Below are 21,742 nucleotides of genomic sequence, written 5' to 3'. Positions count from 1 at the left end.
TGTAAATATAAAAGATAAATGGGGTAAGTGATGTCATGAATCGTTTAGCCACTTTTAATAGTTATAACTCAAGACAGTTATAACTCTAGACAGTTATAGACTCTATCAATCATATGTGAGTAAAAGACTACCTAGACTACCTTCAGTAACCTGCTTGAAGACATTACTTCTTCAACCAAAAATTTTGAAGCCTCACACTAAAAAACAAGAAGGTATGAGCACAAATCCTCCTATACTGATATATACAAGATGTGATGACGATGTCCTGTAGTTTGGTCATTCTTTGAAACCCACACATATAGATGCTTGAAATGGACTCCTTGGTCACACAATTATTTATAGACACACTTTTCAATTCTTTTACCGACACAAAAGGAATCATTTTAGTACATAAAATTAATTAACAAGTGAAAGTGAAACCAAAACTACTCAAAAACAAAAGCAAAACTAAGTCGGAAACACAGTGCCTCCCAAAGGGGCAAGAAACCTATCGGTCACTCGACAATATCCACCACACCTTACAGTGGTGTAGGTTCATATTAAACATGGCCAGAGACCTTGTATATGCAATTCAGCTCCGTTTAGCCTGCTTTACACCTACTTTCGGGCAGTTTCTTCCCCCATTCTTGGCTCTTTTATATCATACAGCTCAGACACACAGCTGCGGTCGTGAATGCAGACGACCCACCCACCTGCTGCCCAAACCTTTTGTTTGCAAGGGGGCAGCCAGTGAGAAGAACACCGAGTTGAAAGGAGCAGGAAGTCCAAAAAAAGGGCTGCCTTCCATTTTGAACTGTGAATCACGCAAAGTTACTCAAGCAGAGTTCAAGAATAAAAGTAGACAGCTGGAACTAATAGGTCCCCTTTAAAGTGGACCATTATCCTGCAGCATCCATTATTGTGCAAGTGCATCAAGGCTCCAACAACAAAGAAAACTGTGTGCACATCTCTGCAAGGAGAGCGGCATCTGACAAAATGGCAGTGTCTGACATACCAACATATAATTTAAGCAAACAGAAATTTTATAACCCAGTGAAAGGCAAAACACAAACTGTGAGGGCATTTTCAACAACTTTTTCCTTTACTGAAAGTATGATATCTAAAATTTTCAAAAATCACATGAAACTTCTTGGTAATTGCAGCCTTTAAATATTACATTAGCAACGTAAGGGTGGGGGGTGGAGAGTGACCACCCAAGTGACCAAAAAGGTTAATGGGACCGACTTCCTGGCTCCCAAACACCACATAAAAAACACACAGTCATGCCCAGGAGGTCAAAGCTTTGAGGGGGAACTGGTGGCTCAAGTGACTGGGCATGACTGACTGGAGGCTGTCTCAGCTTCACGCTTCCTGCCCGAGGCCTTATCCTCCCTCAGCAGCCCTGCCGCTTCCCCTGCAGCCGTCCTTTGACAGGAAGCAGGAAGCGTCCAGGCTTGTCAGTGTCCTGTCCTGTGTCCGTCTAATGACACCAACTGCTCTCTGCTGACAGCCGAGGAACAGAAAAAATACCCAACAACACAAAAAAGGCGCTTTCTGGCTGTTCTTCTTCATCCCCTTTTTGAACCGTGCTCCTCTCCTCTGCCATGTTTGGTATCACATTGGCAGCAGGATAGCTATGCGGTTACCATAGAGATGTGATGTGGCCGTCTCGAGCAGCAGCTCTATATTCTCCGCCGTGGAGATTGAGGGACGCTGCTCTGACTAACCTGTTTGTCAGCAGCTGTCTGGGCCTCAGTGTTGCCACTGTGACACGTTTCACTCTCCTCCCAGCAAAGAGCGAACACTAAACCTCTCAGAGCTGCTAAAATGTAAATTATTTCCTAGAAGAAGAAAACAGGAAAAGGGCACAATTATCAAAGGACTTCCTCAGAGTTCAGACATCTGCAGTGGCATTTCTTTTTTTATAACATTATCCACACCAGCTCTGAGTTTTATTTCTGCTTCCTTCCACAGAAATGCTCTTTCATTTCCCTTCTGGACCCAACTGCACACCAATCACTACAAAAACACACACACAAAAAATGAGCACCTGTTCATCATAATGTATATCAGAGCAACGAATCTCGCCTTGCTTGTTTAGTCATAAAGATAAAGTCATATAAAAGATAAGTCTGTTTGTCTGTCAAGTAATTTTGTCTGCCTGCTGGTTGAGTCTATGTGGCATGACTCAAAAAGCAGGAAGGGCGGGGAGCCGTTTTCATTGGCAGGAAACAAATGCACATCCCTTTCTCTGGCCTGCAGCCGGAGAGCCCATCAGCGCTCCAAGAAGAATGGGGAAAAATGAGAGGATGCAACATTTCCAAAAGCAGCTGAGGTCAGATGGCCTATTTCTCACACAAAGGAAGAAAGAGAATGATCAACTGCCAGTGGTTTTGGTTTTGGTTACGAGGTGCATCGGGACGACCGCATGACTGATTGGGTGTATCTGACACAGCAACTGGATGAAGTTAGATCTCTTCTACAGCTAACAGAGAACATTTTCTCAATGGATTCCATCAAATCAATATGCTAATAGAAACCTATGGAACCACATCTGATCAGTGGAACAAAATCATTTTATTCAAATCAGCCAAATTAGAGAGAAAATCTATACATCCCTAAATAAGAAGCAGCTGCAGTGCAGTCAGTGCCAAAGCTTGGCCTGCACACACACACGGACCCACAGTTTTTAAAACACACAAGCTGATGCATTGCAAGCTAGGTTCTGTTTTAACAATATTTCATATATCAGCTTCACTTCAAAACTAAAAGGATCGCAATGTTTTTTCCCTGTTGGAAAGTGAAGCCAATGCATAAAAGGTGCCGTAAACCTGCATTCCTGCTAATGGCCTGCAGGGTCGACTCCTCGAGCTGCAAAAAGAAGTAAAGTAGTGCAGAGGTCTATGAGAAAAATCAACCTTCATATTCCTTCATCGAAGGCCTCAGCTTGCTTTCGCAGATTAGGTTTATGATCTCAGTTGGTAGTTTTAAATTTTAGTCACTTCAATGTGGTTGTCTGTCTCTCTGTTAGCACTGGAATAGACTGGGAACTTATCCCGGATGAACCCCACCTCTTGATGGATGGATGGATACGATGCTGATCTCATAGGGTGGGCCTCCTGTGTGACTCACAAATAGCTACCCTATGAACGTGTCCATGTGTTTCTCAGTCAGAGCTTCCCCTGGCTTCTCATAGCCTATCAATTGAGCCGGCGATACTTGAATTAAATTCTGAGTCAAGAAATATTTATTCAAGAATCACAAACCGCGACCAGAGCGCTCGCCACGGCCGCTTCGCTCCTCCTCAATTTTTAAAGTTGTTTTGCATAACAAGCACATTGACCAAAGAATGATTCCAAAGACAGGATCAGCTGTTCTTGAAATATAATTTTAAAGACAGGGTGTTTAAAAATTAAAGTATTAAAAGCTTCAAAACACTAACATGGAGACGCTCAAAGTCCTCATCTTGGGACTTTGTGTCACGCTACTACAGCTACGTTCATCCATATGGACGGATGGGTGGAGCCATCTGTTGCTTGAAGGGAAGTTGTGAAGCATCAAGCTGACATGACTGAAAAACTTTGGGACACTGCACACACATGTGGTAATGACCTGTCAATCACAAAGTAGGCCCACCCTTATCTGTACCCTAGTTTACCTCCTTTTTTTGAGACCTTAAACTCATCACCATGAGCTGTATAGGCTCTCACTCTCTCTCCCTGGCATTATTAAGATCTCCCCAGTACCCTTAATGATGAGTTTTGACACCTCAGCATCTGTCAATAAAGGTGCGGTTTGAGGACAATTTGACAACAGCTTCTGGGGTTTTCCAAGGGTAGCTGCGTATTCAGAGACCACCCTCACTAACGTCTGATGCACACCCAGTCACTGTGTTTTGTGAGCAGGCGTGAAATATGAGACACACTGCTCAGTTCACAAAAGATCTCCAAAATAGGCTTTGAAGAAGTAAACAGTTAATGCACTTCCACACTGCCTTTCTGGTGGCTACACCCATCTTTTAAACACGGTGAAAGCCTGTAACACTGAGCCTTCTCCGTCTTCCTTTCGATTAGATGTTCCAGCAACAAAGCTCATCGATGCGATGCCTTTCAGCCGCCAACTCTCAAATTCCCATTTGAGAAGCAGCAACGTCCCATTAGCAGTCGAACGACCCGCAAGGAAGCCAAAAACACAGTGAAATCTCAACAGTCGCTGCTGTCGGCTGCAACACTACATGAGAATAATGTTCCCTTTAAAAAATAACACAGACTGTGTTGAATTAGAAATATTAGGGAAAGGAAAGAATAATTGCTTTAGGGAAGTCTGTGGTTATATAAACATGAGCTGTATGCTGTTTATGGGCAACAGCATTCAAAACTATCAGTGTCAGTTTTTTTAATGGCTTACAAGCTTGTATCTCTTACACAAATCTCCACCTGCTAATGATTCTGGTCACTAACATAAATAATAAGGCCCTGATATTACTCCATGACGTATTGCTGTTCGCTCTCTCTCAACACTCAGAGAAAGGAGCTGTTCAGCCGTGTGCTTTTCTGCAGATTTGCGAAGGCCACGCGGAGGATTAAGCCAACTTCCTGAGTTGCAAGGACTCTTTGCTGCAGATCTCCAGAGGCTCACGCACACATGCTTGCGGCCGGTGAAAACTCAAGCGGTGCACGCTGCAGTATCACATTCACACATCATTTGGCGGCTTCCCTCCACTCTGCTTGCTCTCACGCAGCCCACTGCTTGTTTCTCGAGCGATGTTTTCACAATCACACCTACGCACTGCTGCAATCGACTGCACTTACCTAACATCAGACGAGCAGCATACTTTTATTTGTTTATTGTGCTTCTCAGTCAGGAAGTCATTATTCATGTGAAGCAGCTGTTAGATTACTATAGCGGGAGAAACTCACAGCTGATGATTAAAAAATGGCAGCTAGCATCCTTTTTGTGTAGGATTTGATAAAAGAAAGAAAACAAACAGCAGCAGAGCAGAAAGGTTGTTTGCTTCAGGGCAAAACTGAACCTCAACCGTGGCAAAAGCAAGGCTGCAGCAAACTCTTCCAGCTGATGAAATGCCAAATAAAAACAAACAACACTGAAATCAACAACTATTTTCACCACATACCCATCTGTAGTTCATTTCCTTGGCTAAATTACCGTTCATTTAATCTATACGTGTCCGGGGTGATACCTTCTGTTCGACCAATAGCTCAAAGACAAATGAGCTGCATCAAGGAAATAGTTGACATTTTTTGCTTAAAAATAACAACAACTAATCAAACAATTGTTTTTAGCGCTAACAGCAAACAACAGTCACAACAAGGCGTTGTGTCTGCAAAGAAGGGTTTGCAGAATCCAGCAAAGAGCTTCAAGTCTGCTGCACTGCAGTATTCAATTCAATTTTATTTATGTAGCTCCAAATCACAAAAACCGTCTGTCTCAAGGCGCTTTACACTAAGGTAAAGACCCAACAATAATACAGAGAAAACAGAAACCCCAACAATCAGATGACCCCCTATGAGTAAGCGCTTCGGTGACAGTGGGAAGGAAAATCTTCCTTTTAACAGGAAGAAACCTCCAGCAGAACCAGGCTCATCTGAGACCGGTTGGGGGTGAGGGGAGGAAGACGGGACAAATGCATGCTGTGGAAGAGAGCCAGCAATTAATAATAATTAATAATTGAACCAATGAAGTAAAATTACTTTTTTTAAAAACATCTTTGGTAACAGGGGGCTTTGTTAACCATTTTCCCAACTGCTTATAAAAATTGGAGGTCGTCAGTCCTTTCACAAACACACAGAGATTGGCCGTTTGTTTGGATGCGAGTTTGTCTGTTGGCCTATTTAGAATCACTAATTACAGACAACTTTGAGAAAACTGAGACAATGATCATCTTCATCAATCAACATGTAACGTCTGACTGAAGAGTAAGATCGACTGAAGATCACTGCATGAAATCAAGATTTGTATTTGTCACGAAAGACTTCTTTGACCTTGCAAATATTTTAGTCAAGCGACAAAATGCCCTTAAAGATAAGAAAGAGTCCTAGATGGCATAACACCTATCCTCAGGTACGGAAACAAAGCATGGACGATAAACAAGAAAACTGCGGACAGCATCAATGCAGCAGAGATGTGGGTTCATCAGGAGGGTGATTCATCAATGAAAAGACAGGCTAATTAAGAAGTTTTAAAAGAGCAAACACCAAAAGATCTCTATGCAAGAATAAGAGAGAGAGATGAGGAAGATTCATTAGACATGATGAGGAGGGGATGATGGGAATATGATGTCACATCTGGAAAAATCGAAGGGGAGAGAAGCAAAGGCAGAAGGAGAGAAACCATCATTGATGGAATGAGAGAGTGGAGGAAGAAAACACCCATTGAGCTGCTGCACTGTGTGAGAGACAGCCTATCTTGGACGATCATGGCTGCCAACACCATTTGGCACTTAAGGAGGTGAATTAACCCAACAAGCATGACATCGGACTTTGGGAAGAAACCAGAGCTGTTGGAGGCAACTCCACTGTGAACCAAAGTCCAAACCCTGAAACATCTTCCTCCGAGAAAAACAGGGTTTCATCATTTTGTTTGTCATTAAATAATAAAGGAAAAAAGGCTGATTGATCACATTATCTTGTTAAGACCATCTCCTTTAGGCCCTGGATGCCGTCACTCTCACATTAATACGAGCCTTTGTAAGAGGATGATTTTAGGCCCACAAACCTCAGAGTGAGTTGACTCCACCTGAACTAACCGACGTGAGATGATGATGATAACGATAACAAACCACCGAGGAACAACGCAGAGGCTGTTTTTAGCACTCTGACTCCAGCAACTAACAATCTCTTTCATGTAGAGCATGTAGTTCCTCTGCAGATTATAATCCCCGTCTCTTTAATAACATTTGTCTGAACTGTTGCTTTGGTATTAAAGTCAAGATCTGGCTTCCTCGACTGTGGCAGATAAGCAATCGAAAGCTTGTTTTTTTAAAGCTAAAATGTTGGTTCTTGTAAATATTTGATGTTTTTCTTGGTTTTCTTTGACACTAAACTAAAATAATTTTTGTTTGAGGACTGTTTCATAGACAAAACAGGATACTCTAGTTAATAAATATTTACTATAAAGAATGGGGATGACTGCTCGCAAGCTTAAACTACTGACGGCTGAGATTCTTAAGGTTTTAGCAACAGTAACAAACACATTTTAAATGCATTATCAAGGAGATAAAATCCAGCGTTTTATCTTAAAATTAAATACTCAGGATGTTGATCACTTATAACATTTATCACTCTCAGAGTAGGCAAGAGTCCAAGGCCCATCTCTTTCATAACAGATCAACAGTGCGTGGGTCAACCAAAGAAACATCTAAAATAAACTACTCTAATCTTTGACTTATCATTGATCAGCCGATGAACCTGCCAGCTCTGCTTCCTACCAACCAGCCACCCCTGTTGTAAATCTTCAGGGCATGCAGCCAAAGAGGGTGATGAAAAACACACTGTATTAGAAGTAACATTATTTTTCCTGCCTCTGAATTCTTGCACAGGTTCTGCAGAGCGCTTCATGGCATTCCTTAATGTTTTTCATACAGTTGAGTCTCGAATTTCACACTTTGCGGGACTCCAATGGGTGAGATGTGAGCTACTCCAAAACCCACAGGTGTATCCACTCCCACGGGCCATTTGGATGCAAAGACATTTGAGCAACTTGATGCACAGATGGACAAAAATAAGCCCCACTACCATGATGTCCAACAAAAAGCCCCAACTCCCATCAATGCTCATTTCCACCTCGATTTCCCCTCACAGACCCGAGCTCTGACAGCTGCTGTCATGGTTTTGAAAAGGAAGTGATGTAAGACTTTCCTATAACATTAAAAGACATCAGGGAAAGAGGTAGGCTTGAATGACCTCAGCGGGGACTCGGCTGTTCTGGGAAAGGTAGCATTCAAATTTGACATTGAAAGTGTGTATCAATTGCTTAGCTGCAATACACACACACACTCACACACACACACACACACACACAAAGGAGAGAGAGTCCAGGGCCAAACACCATGAAAGCTCGCAGACAGAGATGCACTGTTTATCCCCAAGGCCACAACAAGACAGCCAGCCGTCACAGGACAACACCGTCTCCTGGTTCTGCAGGCCAGTCTTAGAGGACAACAGTGTTACCACTGAGCTGATGTAATCACTGAAGGAGAAGAAAACCGAAGAGCGAGGAGGAGGAGGAAGAGGGGGAGGATGTTAAGAGGATCTGTGTGAGCTTTGTTACTGTTAAAACACAAGTACAAACCAAAATCAGAGAAAAGAAGGCGAAGGGTCACTACGGAGTACCAGTGTAGCTTATAACTACATGATGGTGTCAGACTGTATTTTTCCCCCTGTGGCTTCAATAAATCAATAAAAGACTAGTTGTATTAATCTAAACCAAAGAGGGTGACCGCACACCACTGAGGCACAGCAGGGCTTTGTGACGAATGCTCAGACTGTCTATTAGGAATGCTCCAGTTAAGAAAGCCGTTAATGTTAAGTTGCTTTTGCTTTTATTCATCTCTCTTTTCACTGAGACATTCTTTAAACATTTAGCAAAAACAGGTTGATGTAACACAACAGATTAAGATTGGCTACTGCCAGACACTGTGATATAAGCCGATACCAATGTGCATCCAATGTACTGATGCCTTTCATATGACAGTGCAATTTAATGTGCTTATGGAAGCTGTCAGACTCAAATACAAGAGATAGACACAACTGCTGCAAACCAGTGTCACCAATAACCAAAGAACAACAAAGTGCAAGTTAAATGCACCTAAAACAAACCAGGTTTGTTTAACAGATCTATGGCACCAACTGCCTCCGTCCTGATTATGATAACTTTGTTCCACCATGAATACGTCATTTATTATATATCACTGAGGGCTGTGGCAAGTAATATATCCAGTATGATTTGCTAAGTTAGCATTGAATACAAAGATTAGCTGAGAGTCCACTCTGGGGTCTATGTGATGTCACTAAGAGCAGCTATCCCCTAATATGGTCGTCCCAAGCACACAGCTTTGGCACAGAAGCCCCACCCACCTCCTCTTTAAACCTTCATTTTGTGAGGGTCAGCCAATCAGAAGAAAGTTGACGTAAAGGAATGGAAGTTTCACTCTCTTGCTTCGCATGTTGGTTGAATCAATTGGCTCCACCAAGGTCTGAGAGTAGCAATGTGTTACAGTAAATAAGCAAAATACGTTACCTTAATATACTTAATTATGAATAAGAATTAACATAGTTAACGTTATTGGAAACAACCACTGCTGAAGCCTAAATTGGGATAATTCCCGAGATAATTCCTGTGTATTTGTCCTGTCTCACAACAGATGGCTGCCCCTCACTTAGCCTAGTTTTTTCCTGCTAAAAGGGAGTTTTTCCTTCCCGCTGTTGCCAAATACTCAAAGTTGATCATCTGATTGTTGGGGTTTTTCTGTTTCACTCTAGGATCTTTACCTTACAATATAAAGAGACTTGAGGCAACTTTTGTTGTGATTTGTTGTGATAGAAATAACGTAGAAGTTAATAATCATGTAAATCATCATTTCATGCACTTGTATTGCAGCTAGCTAGCTCCCTTCATCGCATGCCATTCCTCATCTGAGATTAAAATGGCTGTCGATGGAGGGGAACTTTAACACCATCCATCCGTGTGAGGAAGGCTGCAGACAGATGTGAACACTGACCCACTCTTCTTTGTCTAAATCAGGGAGAAAAGCGGGGGGGGGGGGATCAGAGTGCCAGAGGAGAGTCTGGTCCACAGCTTATCCGCTGCCAGCTCATAGCCCTTGATGATATACGCGGTGCAGCTGCGGCAGGAAGGTAGGCCAACAGCTGTGGCCCACAGACCGATTATCAGATTTCAGCTACAGACGCAAACAAGCCAACAAACAGGCAACACAACACAGTCTCACCTCCCGCTGTGACAGAGGCAGAACAAATTAAAAAATGGCTTCAAGGTTTACAGAGGGAGATTTAAAGGCACATCCCCCGTCTTTAAATGCTCTTTTTTTCTTTTCTTTTTTTATTCACCATCACCATTCTGTGAATTCCTGGAGCCTAAAACACTACACATCTTCAAAAAATACAAACAGCAGTTCTACAAATGCTAACACTGTAACTCTAGGGTTTGCATGTTCTCCCCATGTCTGTGTGGGTTCTCTCCATGTACTGCAGCTTCCTCTCACATGCAAAAGACATGGATGAGTGCAAACTGCTCATAAGTGTACATGTGAGGGAGATGGGCCATCTTAGCCCTGCCACAGACTAGTGGTCTGTCCATAGTGCTCTAAGACAGCTGGGACTCTTGATTGGATAGGTGGTTAAGAAAATGGATGGTTATAATAGGTCATAAGATTGTGCAGACCTAAGCAGTGGCTCTATAGTGTAGTGCAAGCTCTTTGGGGTTACATCAGGAAGGGCATCCAGTTTAAAACTCGAATTAAATGGTAGATGGACGCCCTTCCCTGAGTCTGGTTCTGTCAGAGGGGGGGAGGGTCATCTGATTGTTACGATTTTCTCTGTTTTCGCTGTATTATTGTTTGATCTCTACATTACAATGTAAAGCACCTTGACACAACTGTTATTGTGATTTTGCGGTTTATAAATAACATTGAATAGAACTGAAATATAAGAGAATCCATGTGAGTTCAAATATTGCAACTTTGGAAAAAAATGAACTTTATCACTGAAGCCCATCAGCTGGGACTCTCTGCTTGAGGCCAGCTGGAGCTGAATGATCCAACCTCACTTTTAGATGGAGAGGGGAAAAAGTGAGCGAAATCGTAGGACTTCTTGCTAAGCTCTGGTAACACATCACTGTAACTTGATTCCAGCTCTTAATTAAGACTGGCAGAGCCAGATAATCATGGGTTCCCAATGCAACTGCATGCATTCACTCGACGTGAGTGCACCATTAAGGTTACCGTTAAGTACCAAGCTGTACTTTTTAGGGTACAAACAGAATTACTTTTGTGCTACCGAGTACTAATTCACACCTACAGTCTATGGTGAATTTTAGGACCACCTCACATCACTACTGCGACATGTTGAAGAATGACAAACATGTAGGGCAATGGTGGTGGCGAGCCAAAAGCAAGCTCAGATGTGGTTACACTTTTCAAAACTCGACGCAGACAAAACTCTCTGCAACGTTTGAAGTGCCGACTACAAAACTGGCCAAGGCAACACATCTAATCTGAGAGAAACAAAGGTCTGTAAGCAAAACTCACAGAAGGGAGCAAACGTTAGAACATCCACCATTAACTGATAAGAAGATGAACACAAGGATGATGATGATGAAGAAACTTTTAGTGAGGCATTTTCTTCAGGTATTAAATCTGATGAGTATTCATTTGACGGACAAACTGTTGTCAGAGAAATGGGTGTTTAAACTTTGGATTTTTACCCTGACTGCACTTGAGTTTTTTAAATCAGCTTGTTATTTACAGTAAACAGACATGTAATGTGAGCTAGTACCTCTAAAACCTTGGTATGCAACCATAACCACTAATAGACTAACACTACAGCTCACTATTCGTTGTCATTAAAGTTTCAACTCAGAAGTAAAGACTTTGCAAGAAAAAAAATAGAATTTATTATTTCAAAATGAGTAAAGTATTAAATAAAGGTACTGTTGGGTGCTGATTTTCAGGTATTGGTACAAATGTTAAAAGGTACCCCTAATTTGAAAACCTCTTGGTGAAAATAGTAATAAAGCTCTCATCAAGTTCAGTTTTACCCAAATAAAATCTACATTTAGCTCATAATCTGACACTGCTGCATTTGGTCCTGGTCTCATCTGTTAGCAAACAAAAATAGCAAAAATAAGCTTAAACAGGGTCCCATTTATTCTGTCGTATATAATCCACCTTCATCTGCTTCACACTCATCAGGAGGGCTGGAGGGTGTTATAGCTGTCATAGAGCGAGAGCCAGCGTACACCCTGGACTGGTCGTCCAATCTGTCACAGGGCTAACACAGATAGAGACAACCATTCATGCTCACATTCACACCTACAGTCAATTGAGGTTCCCAAATTAATCAATTACTCATGCATGTCTTTGATGATTCATGTAATTTTTCTACTTTCACAGAAAAAGCTTCTATTAGCTTGTCAGTTATTACAAAACACCTGGTACAAACACGGCAGCCTTATAAGATACAGGCAGCTCGCAAGCATCTAGTGCTACCCCTCTAAAGGCACCCAGAAATTGACCAATCAGAAGAAAGTAGACTTTAGGGAGGAGTCCTTAATATTTTTTATTTTTTTTAAAAATCATACAAGTGCTCGTTAAATGAACGTAACTCTGCGACCTCTTGCGCTACAAACAAAATTAAAGCAGTTTCGGAAAGAAGAGAAGACGAGCTTCATAGGAATATTGGGTAGCACAAAGCATTAGACAAAGCATAGAATAGAATAGAAAGCTAGAATAGAAAGCTCTAGAATAAATCCAGAGCTTACAGTTTTAAGAGCTGTAATATGACTGTATTTATAACTGTAACTCTGCAATATTTCTACACAAAAACCTGCAAGGTTTGCTTCTTACAGTTTACAGATCTTTCTAAACACTTTTATATTACACTCATCTCTGGGAAATGCAGCTGAGGAATACCAGGGCTTTTACTGCGAACTGAGAATCCTGGAAGCATCCACTTTTAAATAGCGCGGTTTAACTGGAACGAGATGTCATGTGAGAAACGGTGCCAAGAGATGAAAAATGCTGCCATTCTCTCAGACCGTGTGATTCATTGGGTTTGGTGACACAGGGGACAAATGATGAATAAAAAGCCATAACTTCAGTAATAACTGAATGTGACACTGCTGTGCTCACTGGCTGTAAATGTTGCAGAAAGCAGCCTTAAACAGCCGGCACTCCGTTTTGTTATGTAAAGCCAAGTAGTAAAAACTTGTCTCCTCCTTTTGAAATATTGAACGCTGAGTAAAAAAGTAAAAGAAGCTGAAGCACACTGAGACAAATAAGAGGAGCTTTCAGATAAACTGCTGATCAAAGTCTACTGGGTTGTTTCTGAATGTGGGTGGAAGCTGCCAACTCGCTTTCTAAAGCTAAACGACCAAATATATGAGAATAAATCTTTTATTTGTGGTGTTGCTGAGGCAGCTGATCCCGTGCTGCTGGACTGGATGTCACATGTGACGGGCTCAAGCCTCACATGACGGCGTCTCACCCGGGCTGTATCCTCAGGTGATGTTAACGTTTCAGACAGACAGCTTGAGGATTTTAATCGTTAAACGCTGCATGTTTTACTTCCTGCTCTGCTCTGAACTCAATGACAACGTGATGATTATGTGATTCATTAAAAAACAAACAAACAAACAAACAAACAAACAAACAAACAAACAAACAAACAAACACAGTTGAGTTCTTTAAAACATGTTCTTTAAACATCCACAGATGTTTTATTGGGACCAAGTACACTTTTGTTGTTTACTTAGTGACTTTTACTATGTCAATGTGTGAATCGAGGAGGGGTTGAGATGCTAAATCCATTTCCTACCTCATGTAATGTAGCTGTGACTCAAGGGGACTCCGCCTACTGATTCCTCTTTTTATGTTATTCTTATGTCTTATATGTTATTTTGCTAAATTAAATAATTAACTAATTAAAACACTAACATTTGTCAAGTTGTTAAGTTTACATTTATTTATAATTACCAAACAATAAATAAATTAAATTAATACAAATTGATATCTTTTATCTCAAGAGAAAGCCAAACCAAATTTAATTGTACTTTCATGTATAATAACAATAAAGATGATTCATTCATTCGGTATTGTTGCGTTTTCCATTGTCTACTGGACAATCTGAAGGCATTTTTTTAAAACATGAGATTGTTTAATAAGGTCTTTTTTATTACTCCGATTTTTATAATTCATTAAATCCTGACATTTACTTTAGATTTGCCAAAAATTAGACACTTTTGGAGAGCTGTGTCAGGAAGGAAATTCAACATAAAATATGTGCCAAATCAAATACGTGGATCATCAGCAGAGGCTCGGGTTAACAGTGCGACCGCTGGTACTGTTGACCAGCGGGGTGCCGGTGGAAACTGTGGGACTGTGACTAGTAAGGTTCCTGCAGCTTAAGTCAGATTTTATACTTAAGGTTTTAATAATGCCGCATCAAATTTATTACCAACACAAAAATCAAACAGCATTAATTAGTTACACTTGGAGACACCAGCTGTTTGTTTCTTGTGGTTGTGAGAATCTCAACAAACATTTTTTATTTAGGAATTTACTAGAGTATCTCTATAATTTTGAAAACAATCCTTATTTTTCCGCATACAAGGCCTTTTTTAAGCAGCCTTCTAGTTTATCCACCATCAAAACCAGCTGTTTTAGCTCATCTACCGTTAAGTCCGCCAACGCCTTAAAACTGCTTTCTTCTGCTGCTACAATTATGGATATCCACTTTCTATGACATCATACAGAGCCAAGAATAGAAAAACTGTGCGAAACAGTGTTAAGATAGGTACAGGTAATATGAGTGACTATGTTGACTTTGCCATTTGAAACTTTAGCCATATTTAATATAAGAATTTAGCACTGTAGATAGTGTGTGTGTATAGTATATATATTACCATGGTAAATATATGACTTACAAATTAACAAAGAAAGGCATATCAAGTCTAGTTAGATTAGAATCTGCATTAATCCAATAAACTGGTGAAAGTAGGCTGTCTTATAGGAACATGCAGGCAGTTTCAGCCTGTAACATCGAGGCTCTAATTTGCCTCCATTCCCATCATGGCATCGTGCATAGTTTAAAACACTTCCTGCACAAAACACACCGAGTCTCATGCACTTTTGCATGGTCCCAGTTTCAGGTCAGTTTGCAAGATCCTCACTTTTTCAGATATCGCACCTGCCCTGAGCATTCCGTTTCTCTCTTTTTTTAACTGTATATTGAAAATATAAACGTCAGTGTCAGAAAAACTAAGGTTTTATTTTTAGGCCAATGAATTCGCTGCCTTTTGAGACCATTCAAGGACCTGCACGAACTCTGTCATTATTAGCGTTGATTTATGTCTGAGTAAGTGAATGCAGGAGCTACTGAACAGAAATAGTGACAACTAGGCCTCCTACACTGCGCCAAAAAAATGAAAATAAAAAATGAATACACTCAGTCTGACTGCGCCTGCTTGTAACGCATAAATAATTTAAAAACAGTTTTCAGCTTCAGTTGTCCTTCTCTTCCCTTTTCCCTGGTGTTTTGCAACCTTTTATGACCTCTCACCATCACCCATCGTGGATATTCATAACACACATGTAGCTGAGCATAAAATATATTATTCTGTTGCATCAATAGGTAAAAGAAAAATATATATATACTCCACAGGGAATCGCTGAGAGATCCGAAAACTGAGTCAAGTGTCATATAAAATGTCTTTCTGTAAATAGAGAGAGGAGCTGTAAAGGAATGGCAGGAATGTTAAGTCTGTTTCTAGCAAAAAGAAAACAATATGCGAACCGCACACTGATGAGTGACGACTCCAGGCAATGATTTTCATTCCAATATACATACGCAGTGGTTTGGAATAAAACTCTCCATTCATTTATTTCTTTCTTCTTTCAAACGTTGGATAGCATCAGAACCTGTGTCTTCGAGGTTAAAATGCTGCGCCTGAAAAGGCTGTTATATAAAAGTAAAAGTATAAAAGGCCCCTGCCCATTAGGTCAAGCCCAGCCATGCTTGAATAGAGGGACTGTGAAAAGTCAACATTTTTTCTGGTCAAGCCCATGTGATGTGGTGTGAGAGGCATGCTCAAAGGAATGCCTATGCAGTGAGGGTTTCCCTTGTATCGCTGCTGCGGCTCTCTGTGGTTTTAGGAGAGCAAACCCAGTGACGCAAAGTGCCATCTGTGGGGTAGAGACAATACAAGGCCCCTCAAGGGAATAGCAAGTGCCCGCTGCTAATATTAACTTACATCAGAGAGGGTATGACAAAGCAGGAGCAATAAGCTGCCGCATTTTTATATAAGCAAATGTCAGGTTTGCTGCTCTCTGCTGCTGAACAATCTGTGCCGTGGTATTTTTAGGGAGTCGAGTTATTTGGTTTGTTCTTTCATTTTTTTGCTGTGTATGGAGAAAACTTTTAGACACACCCATCCGCACATTATCACAAGGTTTACACTGATTGTTGAGCCGCACTGATGAACACTTTCATTGCTAGTTATTTTCCCTGTTAAGGAGTGTGATTTTTAGTAATCTTACAATTCACAGTGTGAGACTCGAGTCTTACTAAACTAAACTGCACCAAAAAAAAAAGACTGCATCGTGATACCTACTGACTGAGGGGATGGATTTTGGAGCTCTATTCTTTGTCTCCATGCTACATTCCCATTGGCTGAGTCACGATAAAAGCCGGGGGAAACCTGTTACAACAAACATTTTATTTTCTGTGCTTCACTTTTATGTATTCTGCTTGGGTTTGTTTTAGTTTTACCCCATCTGGTGCCAGTAGATAGCTGCCCTTCACTGAAACTGGTTCTGCCAAAGGTTTCTTCCTTTTAAAAGTGAGTTCTTCCTCCTCACAGTTACCACAGCTACTCTCGCTAGTAGAGGATTCTGATTGCTGGGGTTTTCTCTTTTATATTGTAGGGTCTATGCCTTGAAATATAAAGCATCTTGAGGCAACGCCTGTTGTGAATTGGTGCTATATAAATAACTGGACTGGCAATCTAAGGTTGCACGAGTGTTACAAAGGCCCAACTCTGAACCCGATTTACACAGAATGAGCGTTGACATTGGTCTTCTTTTTTTTTTTTTTTTAATTATGGACATCCTAAAAAAATAAAATAAAATAATAATCACAATCATAAGAAAATTAATAAATACAAATAAGCTTTGCTTTGGAAAAGAAACAACAACAAAAAACCACTCAAGAACTTTTTGCTGAGCTGTACTGAAAGTGTGATGCACATCACAAACAGAAACCTTTTTGAAAAGGTCCAAATTTTAATTTGAAGGTGAACAATCTCCACTTTCAGACCATGGGTGACCAAAGATATCACAAGGAGGTTTTTGTTGCAGCACCATATACCATGTACTGCAAGCAATATCACCTGACAACTGCCAGCAACCAATCAAAATCAGCCAGGGAACATTTTTCCCTTGTGACTGGTTGTGGTTCTCGGCTTGTGTCTGGGCCTGCGCAACTGAGGCTTGACATAGGTTACCTGATCCACAAATTTATGAGCCAACTGTACAAATTCACCTAGGAACCACTCGGCAACCAGTTGGGGAAACTTTTTTCCATACCAACCAGTGGTTGCTAACCTGTCTCTACGTAAATCACGTAAACATTTGAGGAAATCCTTCAAAAAAAAAAAAAAAAAAAGGAATCTCAATATTTTGGGGGTTTCTCACTGCTGGTCAGACAAAACAGGATACTGGAAAACATCACAGTGGCCATTTTTCACAATTTCCTGATGTTTTTCCAGCCAAATGATTTGCCCCGACAATATTTCAAGTTAATAGGCAGTTGCAGCTGATAAGAAATTGAAATGAGTGATCAAACTTAAACAGCCAAAAAGAAGAAAGAAAAAAAAAACTCATCCCCACACTGTTCGACTGCCAAATGCTTTCTGGGAAACACTGCTCAAACAACAAAAACAACACAGCAATAACTGCTTTGCACCAACAATGACCGCAAAATAAAAGCCAGACACATCAGCCTGTTTCCGGTCTGCCACCCACACACCAAATGCACACAATGCCCCCCCATCCTCTGTGTCTCAAGCAGCTGAGACAGCGAGCCAGGAAGGTTATTTTTAAAACTTTATCTCAACATCTGACTTCCCATTGTTTTCCACATTTCTGCACTGATCCAAATGTAAACAGTAAACATCTACGAGTGATCTGCTGCGGCCACAGGGAGAGAAAATTTCTGGGGTGGAGGTCCATGAGTCACGAATACTTGTGTGTCACTACGCACTGATCAATTATTGACGTGGTGTTGAATTAAGACGATATGATGCTGCGGCAACCCCCCCTTCTTCTTTGCACCTCCAGATGACTCAACGGAAGCACACAGAGAGTGACAACTCTCCTGCGGGGTCAACTCACCCCCTCAGGTTACAATATTAAATATTCACGCCGTACCTTTGCATAATTCACCATGTCAACATACCAAGGAAATGACTTGGAGAAAAAGAGGGCTGAATGCTTTGAATTGAGGACAAAAGCTCCAGAGCATTTTAAACAAACTCCTCTTCAGGCACAGTGAAGCTGAAGGCGGTTTTCTGTGCATGATGCAAGTGAGTCCCTGCAAGACTCTGCAGGGATCAAACAGGGTTGCTAATTCAATAAAACAGACATGAATCTAGAAGTATTCAGGGCTTTAAGCTGGCTGTCTGCTCCCTGTGTCTGCCACAGCCTGATGGGTGTATCCCAATCTGAGTGACCCGCCAGGCTCGTTTTCTCTGCCAGGAATGTTTCAGGCGCATCTCGCCATTGTTTAAAACACTGAAAAGCATGTCGCTCGCTCTTTGGTGCCAGTTTAACGGTTCTTCCTCTGTCACGTGATCTCGATGCAAAAGAAAAGAAAAAAAATTCCAGAGCGGCTACTGAAGCCCAGCGCACATGGCGGCCCTCTCTAACAGATGTTTTTCGTTTGTGCTGCTGCAGTCTCTCAGTTCAGAGGCACAGAGCCAGAGAGGTGATTCATGATGCGAGCCTTCTTGTTACAGTCAGCAGACTGAGAGACGGCTCCAGGTTGAGAATAAACACGAGCCCGGCTCTGTTTTGGTAGATTTCCTATTGTTACGATATGATAAAGCTGTAGAAGAAGACATGACAGATGGCACAGATTGTGTGCTTTTATATGTGATTTTGTATATTGGAGCAAGGGGACTGGGCCTGTGCTTTCTCCTCCACACTCACCAGCCGGCTCATTTTCATCCTAAATGGAAAGCTGGTATCACACCGAACGCTCCTGCAAGCCTGGAGTCATTCACGTCTGCAGCTAAATGTGCTTCAAAGCGGGAAATGAGTCACATTTTAGCATTAATGGACGGCGGTGAAGGTGTTCGCTCCCCTGGTTTGATGCTCCATTTAATCATGGCAGGAAGAAGGGAGGCAAACACTTCACAGCTCACCTGCCTGACCTGATTACACCTCTTCCTGCATGATCAGAGGTGACACAGCATCACAGCGTGTGACTTTGGGTGTGTTTCCCCTGCAAACGTTTTCTGCTTTTTTTTTTTTTTGGAGATACAAATCAGTGTGCTGGGCCTGTGTGACAGCAAGGAATGAGGAATAACACAGAATCCAGATCTGAATACTAGGAAAAGGGTTTTCTCTGCTACAGCCTGGCAGCATGCTCTAAAGCCTTGAGTTATGTAATAGTGAACACAGTGAGCTGCAGGCCTGAATGCACATCTTTATATTCCAGCAAAGCCATCCACCCCGTCTATTCTTACTCTTCATATCAAGCGAGATAACACACTATTTTGCATCAGGTCTTAGGCTGAAATAGGTGCACTTTAGGGGCAACAGGTGCAATTATTTTCCCCTTTCCTCTGCGCATATTAATGCATCTGGAGGTCTGAAGGGATTTTAAAAGCTTTCAAACATTACCAGCGGAATTTAAGGTGGATTGCATGCAGCCTTGGCTCTATAAAAAATGCATCCCCGTTCAGAGATGGTGCATTTCGCCTCATTAGTATCATTCTTTATTAAATAACAACAACAATAATATTACAGTCTGTGTGGCTGTAATTATCCATCCATCCTCAACAGGCTCACACCGTGGCCTTACCTCCTCCAGCACATTCACTGTATTCCTGCAGCTCTGCATTCGGGTGGTGAAGCTGGATGTTGTCGGGGAATTGTAATCCTCTGTTGTCTCCGAGAGAAACTCGGACACCGATATTTGATCCGGCATCCTTTAACTGTGAGGGGGTAAATGCCCACAGGAGGGTTGGCGATGAATGCTCAGAAAGACAAAACCATGTAAGATTTAAAAATAGATAGAAAGCACGATGGGGGGACTGTACGGCCGATGGAAAGGCTAAGCCGATTTTTCCCCCTGCAAAACTGCGTTAAACTATCGAGATGATTAAGACGTGTCTTCTTCTCCTGTGACTTCTCAAATGACTTCACTGTTCCCCAAGGGCCCACGGCAGGAGGGAATTTACCAAATATTTGCAGGCTGGGTCCCCCTCTCGATGTGTATTTAAAGCGAGAAGATGTCTAAAAGCGACACATTTATAAATAGTGTCACTCTGCGTCTAACTAAACCACGGAGGGAAAAGCGGCGTAAAGAATAGCGGATGCCCTCATTATGCTCTACAGATGTGCAAAAAGCCGCTTGTCGTCAAAACCGCGCGACGTTACCAGGCTCGGTTTAAATTTTATCATAGTCCACGGTCTGCCGAGTTCGTCTGGTACTTTGGTCCCGTTTTCTTCTGTCGTAGTTTAAGGGTTTTTTAAAAGCTAAACGCTGCCGCAGACACATTCACTGCCACTCTCTCCTGCGCTCGGAGCTGCTCAGAAGCGCTGTCAAGCTTGCGCTGAGACAAAGCGCGACTTCCTGGCAGTAATTTCAATATAAAACACCAGCTAACGCTTTTACATTACGTAAATGCATTTTTAATGAATGGAAAAGACTATATATATATATATATATATATATATATATATATATATATATATATATATATATATATATATATATATATATAAAAGGCGGTAAGCTTAAAACGTCTAAATATGTGTTTAAGAGACAGATAAGCACAAAAATAACATTTATCATCCATTTTTGTTCAGATTGTTGTCAGTAGAGCTGACGATAGCTTGATTTTTCTATCGTGAATTTTCAGTGTACTAATATAAAACGTATCATAGCGGCTAGTAAGCATTTATAAGGGGAAATGTGTTCGTGTCACATGATTTTTATACTTTTATTTTGAAATTATATTCTACAATATCCGTTTTTTCTGTCCATAAACTGAATGTTTTACAAATATCTCTCCCGCCCACCTCGCCTGGTTGACTAGGAAGGGGGGGCTGCTGTACGCATGCGTGATCTGGACTTAGTAACTGCAGAATGGTCAATCGGTGTAGCTGTAGGCCTGAAAGGGAAAAGAAATATGTCCACAAACACACGAGTAATTTTTATTTTATGGGATGTTTTTATTCTTGGGTAATATTTTGTAGACTAGAAACCCATCTAAGCACTGTAGGTTCACTTAGCTGCCATCAAAGGTGGAAAAATCGCCAGTTGACTTAATGTCCTTTGGGTTTCCAGTACAGTATTTTCCAGTTTAATTTCAGGATTTGCTCAGTAGCAGCTTTTTAAGTTCACTTACGATTTAGTACCAGCAAATATGTCATTGCATTATTTCCCTAATGCTAGTATTGCTCTGTGGTCCTTGTTCTCGGTTTTTCTTGTAGTTTAGCTTGTTAACTGTCACCTGGGGAAAATGACTAGTGTTACAATGGTTTTTTCAGGGAAATGTGTGTCAGTTTGAAGGTCATCTGTTTGAATATAAAGGTAGGATTAATGTAATAGAGCCTGGTAGACATTTTGCTATTATTTTTATCTGCATAATGTTTGAGGCAATGACACTGATTCCCAGCCATCCCAGGATGACTAAATAGGCCCACTAGGTACAGGTCCACGGGGCCATGATCGGGGGGTTCTGGTCCAGAGGACTGCACTGGTTACAAAACACATCTGCA

General features: G+C 41.4%; 1 protein-coding gene across 1 annotated transcript in view; it reads right to left on the bottom strand.

Moving 5' to 3' along the window:
• asap1b (ArfGAP with SH3 domain, ankyrin repeat and PH domain 1b) overlaps window positions 1-20,533 on the bottom strand; it is an 86,250-nt gene extending 65,717 nt beyond the window's left edge. Inside the window, exon 1 of the mRNA XM_085362855.1 lies at window positions 19,818-20,533. Within this exon, the coding sequence (XP_085218981.1) occupies window positions 19,818-19,943 (126 nt within the window). The 5' untranslated portion in view covers window positions 19,944-20,533. The remainder of the gene's footprint in view (window positions 1-19,817) is intronic.
• Between the last annotated feature and the right edge of the window lie 1,209 nt (window positions 20,534-21,742).

This window comes from Diplotaxodon limnothrissa, linkage group LG9, assembly GCF_057381915.1.
Source record: "Diplotaxodon limnothrissa isolate DT_005_m linkage group LG9, D_limnothrissa_male_GT1.1, whole genome shotgun sequence".
Classification (NCBI taxonomy): domain Eukaryota; kingdom Metazoa; phylum Chordata; class Actinopteri; order Cichliformes; family Cichlidae; genus Diplotaxodon; species Diplotaxodon limnothrissa.
The sequence above is the reverse complement of the archived record's forward strand: the minus strand, read 5'-3'. Positions and strand labels throughout refer to the sequence as shown.